At 42.2% G+C, this 9,081-nt stretch overlaps 1 protein-coding gene across 1 annotated transcript in view; it reads right to left on the reverse strand.

Moving 5' to 3' along the window:
• LOC138064813 (threonine--tRNA ligase 1, cytoplasmic-like) overlaps window positions 1-4,830 on the reverse strand; it is a 12,440-nt gene extending 7,610 nt beyond the window's left edge. The window contains exons 1-6 of the mRNA XM_068928789.1: window positions 4,705-4,830; window positions 4,236-4,316; window positions 2,738-2,928; window positions 1,547-1,670; window positions 412-533; window positions 43-160 (exon numbers count right to left, since the gene is read on the reverse strand). Coding sequence (XP_068784890.1) covers window positions 43-160; window positions 412-533; window positions 1,547-1,670; window positions 2,738-2,928; window positions 4,236-4,316; window positions 4,705-4,725 — 657 coding nt within the window. The 5' untranslated portion in view covers window positions 4,726-4,830. The remainder of the gene's footprint in view (window positions 1-42; window positions 161-411; window positions 534-1,546; window positions 1,671-2,737; window positions 2,929-4,235; window positions 4,317-4,704) is intronic.
• Window positions 4,831-9,081: the final 4,251 nt, after the last annotated feature.

Raw genomic sequence — 9,081 nt, forward strand, 5'->3', positions numbered from 1 at the left:
GTAACTGTGCAATGCTAGAAACAACCTTCTAATACAGCCTACCTTAAACATTTCAAGCAGTGTTTCCTTCTTAACTTCCAGTCTTTCAAAGGCTTGTTTTTCCTTCATGATCTTTTTGCATAAGGTTTCCAAGGCAGAGAAGTCATTACTTGATACACCCCTAAAATAAACACACATGAAAAAGTGAATCATTCTTGCTTTCACTTGCAATTTCTGACCTGGTTCTGCCTCTGCATTGCACTAGCTTGTGGACAGGACCTACTGCAAGAACAAAGCAATTCAAATCTGTGATAGTACAGATGACTTTGTCCCAGGAGTAAGCAGCTAACAGCAATTTTTGCTGTGCCTGCAGTCCCCTCGCTCCTAGAAAAGTAAAAACAAAACAAAAGAAAAAAAGAAGAAAATACCTACCCATCCTCAAGGAACATGTCATAATAAAATCCATTTTCTATCGGTGGGCCATAGCACAAACATCCACCATAGATTCGCTCCATAGCTTCACCCATTATGTGAGCGCTTGAGTGCCAGTATACCTAATGGAATTCACAAAAGAGGGGTCAGCCTGAATACGCACAATGCATTTCTGAGTATTTTATTTGAAACCGTTTCTAAAAGCTTGCTTTTAAGGATACATGATGCGTATCCTGTATTAAAGTAGTCTGCTCAGCAACCCTCCCCCATTGAAAACATCGACATTTCTGAAAACTAACACTGCAAAATTGTTTACAGCTTAGTAGTGAACTAGAATTATTTTCAACTACTGTTGAATTAATTCAATTATTGTCAAGAAGTTGGGAAACTAATTCACCAACTGTTTTTGTGAACTTCAACCAACCAGCTCTGCTGATATACAACCTAAAGACCTAAGGTGCACTTACTTGTAGGACCACAGCCTTATTTTGTATTTTATGCATGGAAAACTGCACTGATGTAGAACGGTTCACAGAGTTAAAAAATACACTTCATCTTGTAGTCCACCTTAAGTGTCTACAAATTAAAGCCTATAGGACTTCAGTCTGCTTTGCACATATCAGAAAACATAAATCTCAGAAAATGTAAATGCAACTTTTTAAAGACCGCATTTAAACAACTTCTTGGATATCTACATTTATCTGAATGCATAGGCAAAATTAAGCCTTTTGCACATGCAAAGTACAAGTGCAGTTTATTCAGTACTTTTATGTTTGTACATATTCTGTACTTTTGTACTCAGTATTGCTTTTGCAGTCAGTACTAAAGAGCTCGGTTCAAAAAATCTACTTAACATGAAGGCTGCAAACTTAGAATCTTAAAATCTTAAAGAGAACAGATTTGACATAAACTATAGCAACTGCTAGCAGAGACATGGCTCTGAATACACAACAGAATGTATACTTTCTCCTGTATCACACCTCTTTCCTAAGAGGCTATTAGAAAATGCAGGTGTACCTACATGGCAAACCCATTCCCTCCTCCTCTTTTAAATACATGAAAAACGTTAATAACTAACGGAGGCTGAGTTTAATGCAAATCTAAGGGCAAACAAGTTTTAGTAGAAGATACTCACTGCTTGAGCTTCTTCATCTTCAAACTTGAGCAGTTCCAGGGTACAATCCTCCTCTAAAGGACGGTCTAGATCCCAAACCACCTTGTTCACTTTAGCAATAACCGTGTTGTCAGCTAACCCCTGACTACAAAATAAATACATGGTATATAAGCTTTTGAAATCAGCAAGTAAAACTTCCCCATCTTTGCGCTCGTGTTGAACAGGATTCTCAGGAGTGCTCAGAGTGGGTATAATTCCATAAACAATTTCCAAATAAAAAAGCAGTTTAGCCAGTCCTGAACATTTATGAAAATCCCCACATATTTATGAAATGCCCACATCTCCAAGAGACGTAGGAAAAAAAACTACATTGTGTATTGATGTTCATACGTTCTTTAACATAATTGACTTAGAAGCAGCTATCTCGAAGTACCAACCTGACCTCAAAAATCCTACACTGCAATAAAAGACAGATCTCACATATCAAAGAGACAGATCTCAAACATCAAAAAGACAGATATCAAATAACATTACTAAGATAACGCATTACCTTTATACTTTCATTTCCACTAGTCAAAAAACCCTTTCCTCGATCGCAAATCACAAAAGCAAAGAAGGTTCCAATGACAAGGCACCTAAGCATCACAAAAACAGCATTTCATCTCTAACGATCACCCAGCTTTCATAATTTTAACTCTTAGGATGACCAGCATGCATTGTTCAAATCCTCCCCACAGAAAGTTTGAGTCATCCAGAGAAAGGCCATGCTTTTTGCTGGGAATCTCACATGTCAGTAAAAACACAGTTAAGTGAAAGATACTGTTAACGCTCCCTGAAATCAATTGAAACATCACCCATCGATCCCCCCCAGGTCCATATAAACTAGCACGTGCGAACATTCAATCTGACAGAATACATTTGTTATCAAATTAGTTTCTTAAGGCAACTCATGGGGAAAGATACACAAGTTACATGTCTAAAGGATCCCACCTACAGTCTATAGTTACTTTTAGAAATTGTAACTTCATAAGGCAAAACGTTAGACATCAAAATTAGAAAGCTAGTGAGTGGTTACTTGCAGTTTATTATAGAAGATGCCTCGAAGAAAATTGAGATAAATGACTAAGATCCTAACATTAATGGTAAGAGCGACAACCTGGAGATACAGATCTATCCAAAAATTACTGAGCAAATCACATAATAGAATCATACCTAATTCCACAAGCAATTTGGTAAGGAGTAGTCTTCCAGGACTCCGCATCAACCTGCTTGCCATCAGGCAATGTAACTTTAATCGGTTTACTGTCATTTGCAGCTCTTTCTGCAAGGAGTTCATCATGTTCAGCTTTGAGTTTATTATATATCTCTAAACGCTCATTGATAAACGCAGGCCAGGGATTCAACTACATACAAAGAATAAAGAGAAGAATTCAATATATTATTGGAATAATCTAATATCACATTATGTCAAGAATGCAAACAGAATGAATACACTTTTCAAAAGGAGCTAAGTGATTTAAGAATATTAGTCCTCCCAACTTTGGAATATTTATCCAATAACCCTTTCAAAAAGGGAGTGTGGGTGCTGCAGGGTTTTTTTTTTTTTTTTAAACAGAGAAGGAAAATGGGAACACTTTAAGCAATGCAACAAAAATTTAAGGAGAAGGACCATCCCAGGTCCAATTCAAGATGATGGAAAAAAGGCAATCTGTCACTTTATCACAGTGCTGAAAACACTTTTTCCAATTACAAACCAAAAAGCTTCTTATGCATTTCCACATATTGCACTGATGCTTGGAACACAGCATCAAATTATTAAAATTAATCTGTACTATACATGCCAGCTAATCAGCATTTAGGTAAGTCTAACAGATCTCCCCTTTCACATTTTCATCTGTCACTTTGTCTCTTTTATTTTTCAGTCATTACTCCTTCAATCTCTCTCAGATAGTCAGGCAATTTAAATTATATATCTCACATGCAATATTCACCACTACGCTTGAATTATATATTAGCATTACAAAAGCTCAGCCTAATGAAAATTATTACTTTCAAGTGTACCACCACCATGTACCTGCTTAATAAACTATGCAGAATTCGAGCAAGAATAAAAATCAACTTGAAAAGATCAAAGTTCAAGGTAAAAATATATTCCTATTAAAGGGTCAGAAACCTTAGAGCACATCTCCACTCTGAGCCACTTGGACAGAAACCCGCTCCACTCTACGTGTTGTATAATGATGTTAGGGCTATCCGCTTGGGGATGACCAGGGTTATAAAGCTATGTGGATGACTTGGGATCAGCACTGGCTAGTGTGTGGCCATCTCAGTGTACAGTCAGAGGGATATCTGTTTACTCTTACCTATCACATAGACTAAACAGACAGAGCATCTTACACAGGCTTTCATCATGCCAGAGGACCGCTCCCCAATTTCCTAGTGCAAACGAGAGGCACTGTAAATAGCATCAGTAAACAGCAACTATGGAAATCGGAACTGCTCTTCCAGGACACAGATATAACTTGCTGTCAAGAGCAACAAAGTCACTTCATCATAAACTGTGCTAAACTTAGAAATAATGTGAAAAGGAATAACCGTAACAGTAGATAAAATACTTCAGAGGAATGAATTGCAGCAATGCCATCAGTACACAACACAACAGCCAAGAGACTACATCTTTTAATGCCATAGGAACCCAAGGGAAACTTACCTCCGTGCGCCCTTCATCACCAGCCCCTTCCTTCATTTTCTTCTTGCCGCAGTCTGCCTTCTTTCCTTCCTCAGCATTTACCTACGGAAGACAAACACCCATTTCCTCATTTTCCAGAAGTCACTCAGAGGTACTCATGCTTTTAGCCCCGTCCAACCCCACAACACAAGGGAAAGGAGACCTGATCGCTTCGGCCCAGGACCCAGCTACAGCAAACTCCGGCTGCTCCCCTCCCGCCCGGCACCGGCCGCCCCAACGGCCGCAGCTCGCTCCCAACGGCCGCCGGCTCCCGGTCACCGGCCGCCCCAACGGCCGCGACCCCCACGGGCCCCGCGCGGGGACAAGGGGGCTCCCCGCCTCAGGACACACCCCCCCCCGACCGCAGGCCGCGCTGAGGAGGCCCCGTGCTGCGGAAAGAGCCCGAGGCCCCGGCGCAGCCCGCGGAGCCGCGGCTCCCCCCGAAGCCCACCTGGCTGCCCGCACCCGCCATTGCGCACGCCGAGCCTCCCCGTCACCGAGGGGCGGGGAGGGGCGGGCCGGGAGGCGAGGGCGGCCCCGCGCAGGCGCCCTCCGCCCGCGGCAGCTGATGCAACGGGGGGGCGGGGCGGGCCGCTCCTCCCTCGGGGCGGCGGGAAGGGGCCGGGTGGGGAAAGCGGCGGCAGAAGATGGCGGAGGCCCTGTTGCCGCCGCCGCCTGCCTGCCCCTTCCCGCCCGGTCTGCTCTGGGAGGGGACATGAAGGCAGCCTGGGTGCAGCCCGGCGAGATGCAGGCCCGGGGAGCACCGCCGCGGGCCCTGCCCAAGCCGGGGGGGGGGGGGCGCTTTGGGGCCGCATGCTAAAAAGATCCTGCTACGGGCTTGTCACCACGCTGCGGGACTGGGGGCGGGGAGCAAAGCAGGGACGTTTCCCTGCTATTTGGTGCAATTGTTGTCCTCTGAAAAGCCCTCCTAGCTACCGTTCCCCAGAGGCAAGGATGTAATCAATGATGGACCAACTAATGGGAGTATTCCTGGCAAGGGAGACGTGCGGGCAAGACTGGCCGAGGTCTGATTTCCCAGCGGGGACGGCGGGGGGGAAAAAAAGAGGAAAAACAGTAGAAGAGATTTTTCGAAAGTCTGTGTAGTAACTTGGGCAGGAAGATGCTGACCGGAGGGTCAGGCTTTGCAGGTGTCCAGGCTGCTTTGCTTAGCCCTGTCCTGAGGGGAAACGGGGTGAGAGTCCTGGTGTCGGTTTTAAACAAACAAACAAACAAAAAGGCTGTGACATTCAGCCACAGCTTTTTGTTGCTGTAACCTTCTTTCCCCTCTCCTTGTGGAAAAATAAATAACACTTCAATTTAGGAAACTTACCTTTTTCTCCAGTACGTTCTCATAGTGGTCGTGGGCTCCCAGAGGGAAGGCTTTGGCAAGGCCTTACATGCGCTCGGTTAACTCATCCAGTAGCCAAGTGGCCTAGTTTAAGAAAGGTGTTTATTACAAAACTTCACGTTTGAAAGAAATAGAGGCACAGAGTCCTGCTTTGGAAGGGGCCTTTGAGGAGCCTCCGTCGGAGGTCAGGAGCGCGGCTGGGTTTGGGCCTCTGCCGATTGCAGGGTGCGTGACACCGCTCCTGCCTCACGTACAAAGGCTCCTTTAATGGCGGCTTCCTGCTCATCTGCAACAAAAACTTGGGGGTTTTAGAGTGTTTCGTTCAGCTAAATGTTCTTAATGATGTTCTTATATGAACATCAGAGCACCTCAGGCTCGACAGATTTAAATGCTACAAGAAGAAACGTTCAGGAAAGATAGGCGATTTAGTACAGCTTTCTGGTACTGGTTATGCAGAGGTAAAAGGTAGTTAAGAGAACATTACCACCTCGTTTGGCCACAAGAAATAGGAGGTTAAAAATTAATGCAAATATCTGTATATTTTTAAAAGAAAAGGTGTAGTAAATATGAATTTAAAGACTTTTCTACAGAATGTACCTGAAGAATTTATTTGTTGTCTAAAAGGAAAATATAAGTAGCGTAAATATTGAAAAATACCCTTTCTTGTCCCTTCTAAAACCCTTCTTAAACAGCTGCACTTAATAATGTACGATGTTGGTTAGGAGTACAATGTTTAGTAATACGAAGGATATTTGTTTTTAAATACAAATCTATAGATTAGCAGTATCTTCCAGAATATTTTTTTCTGTGTGAAGGAATTACAGCTGACTAGGAGGCAGCGGGCTGCAAAGCCTGCAGATAAATTATCTTGCCCACAAATGAACAAAAAACTTTACTGATACTGTTAAAGACAAACGATTTTTAAATATTTCAAAAGCGATTAGGAGGGTAGCAGAATTGCCTGTTTTGCCAGAAGATGGCAGCAACGATACACGCTGTGTGGGGGAGCAAGTAATTGCCCAGGACGAGCTGTTCGCCGCTCTCGGGTCAGACCAGGGGATTTGGGGCATGGTCGTGTGTCTGGGCTGTGAGCTGGAGATTCAGATCTCCTGGAATCCGTTTCCTATTCTTCAGTTAGGATAAAGCAGTGCGGCAATTAAGTCGTTTAAAAAGGCGATTAAAATGTTTGTGTGTTCACATACTGGGGAGGAGGGATGATAAACAGAAAAAATTAAAATCGCCTGTCCTTAACGGTCCTTAATCGCAACTTAAATGATTACAATGAATTAATGTTAAAAATCCGATATACACTACACTTTTTCGCCTACTTCTGGCTCTTGGCCACACAGTTGTATTTTGTACTTTATTTTAAACTAACTTTTACCATAAACTGAGCAATTCTGCTACGTTGAACTTTTTAATCTAGTTATGGAATTCTCCAGAATCCATAATATTTTTATGATGATCTTTTCTTCATAGCAAAAAAAGTGGCCCTTTATAGTTCATTTTAGTGTGTATTTCAGAAATTAAAGTCTGAAAGTGTAGTTTAGTTTCAGATGTTTTCTGAACAATTCTGATTTCTGAAGACTTCTTATTTTACAGATATTGTTTTCACATTTAAATGGTGATATCTGTCCTTCAGCCTGCATTGAAGCATGTCCATGCTATGACTCCTTTGTTTCACATGTGCCAATTTGCTGTGGCGGTGGATTTTGTTATCCAACAGTGGAATATTAAATAATTTCCATAGTCCCATATAGAACATGCATGAAGTGTTAAAGAGCAATCATGCTCATGCACTGAGGAGAGTTTAGGAGAAATTCTTCAATGTAGGGAACTTCTAACCATCACAGTTGTAAGGACAACGCTACATTCCTGTCACTCGACTATTGTAGACTCTGATTTCTAATCCAGGAAATAGCGTTACTTTGGACCTCAGAAGAAAATGTATCTTCTTCAGACAGGTTTCTGTTTGTTAGAAGTTGTTAGGGCCACACACCCTACTGTGTATGTGTGGCCTGTGTATGTGTTCTGTAGTTTATGTCTACCACAAAGTAATAACAACAGTGAGACATCCTTCCTGACACTGTTACCAGAAGAAGCAGTGATTCACATGTTATGGATATCAAACCGCTCCTTATCTTCTTCTTGAGGAAGGCACTCCACGTCATGGCTGAGGTCTGATGATACAGCACATAGAGGTATTGCCTACGGAAGGCGACAAGAAGCAGGCGATCCCTTTCCAGAGCCATCCTTTTAGTACATTCCATAAGCATCAGTTTTCCAAATTCAATTTCTTTATCACTCTCCATAGTACTGAAAAGGATTTCTAAATACCAAAGAATTCTTGCTTGAGCTACGCGTGCACGTGCTCTCTCAGAGAATTTTCAAGGAAAAAGGTAGACAAAGCAGGGAAAGCAGAAATTGCAGTTTAGGTTTTTGTTTCTTTTGACCATATTTTTTGTTGCAATTAGAACCTAGTTTCATACATACATTTCCAGTGAAATTTATTTTATTTACACACTGTGTTCTTAGGTTCTGTTTTTAGCTATGACTCAAATGTTCTGGTGATCTTCTTCTGAAAATCCCTTTTTAGTGATGTTTCATGGACACAATCCAATGACATTGCTTCAAATAAAGGAACCTGGGAAAGCTAAAGCAACACTTCTGTTAATGTAACAGCATCATGTTGTTCACTCGCCTTCAGTTTTGTGGCTCGTTAGGACAGCCAGATTCTTGTCTGCAGTGCTGTTACTTTCGTATGTTATGCTTTCCTGAAGGGCAAAGCACTGCATTAGTGCAATCAATTATTAAATTGATTATCTGATTTTAAGCTACCTCTCCAATTTGTTAAGATCATTTGCAATTTTTTAAAGTATTTGCCAGCCCTCTTTCATCTTGACAAGTTCACAGATTTTAAACATGTATCCTTTCCTCCCTCATACAAGCTAATGAATTTTTGGACTAGAACCAGACAGAGGAGAGAACCTGCTTAAAATATCCTTCCAGTTTAATTGAGGCTGACTGATTAGCTCCTCTGTAAGTACATTTTTTTCAAGCACATATGCCAGTTTCAGCTAATCATGCAAGCATTCAGTAAGCTAAGGCAGACCGTACTGCAGACCTCTCTTAGTTACAATAAAGTGATCATTGTCAGGGCTAGCTACACTTCTGATTGCTTTCAGGTCTTGCTGATATCCCCCTGTTCCTCTGGACTCTGGGACTGTCCTCCCATGACTCTCCCATACCCAAAGCTGTGCAAGCAATACATTGTTCATCACCCCCAGTACATACTGACCCAGCCCGTGCTGCTGGGATCTGTACTTTAAGCTTTCCTCTCACAAACATTATATCTGTATAGGGTCAATCACCCCTTTTACACAAGAGTACAGTTTAATGTTGGCCCTAGGGGTGAACCATAATAGAACGGAAGATTTTTTAAAAGATAGTGTCTGCATACATGCTTATTTTATCTTCCAC

The sequence above is a fragment of the Struthio camelus genome, chromosome Z (assembly GCF_040807025.1).
Source record: "Struthio camelus isolate bStrCam1 chromosome Z, bStrCam1.hap1, whole genome shotgun sequence".
In the NCBI taxonomy this organism is placed as follows: Eukaryota; Metazoa; Chordata; class Aves; order Struthioniformes; family Struthionidae; genus Struthio; species Struthio camelus.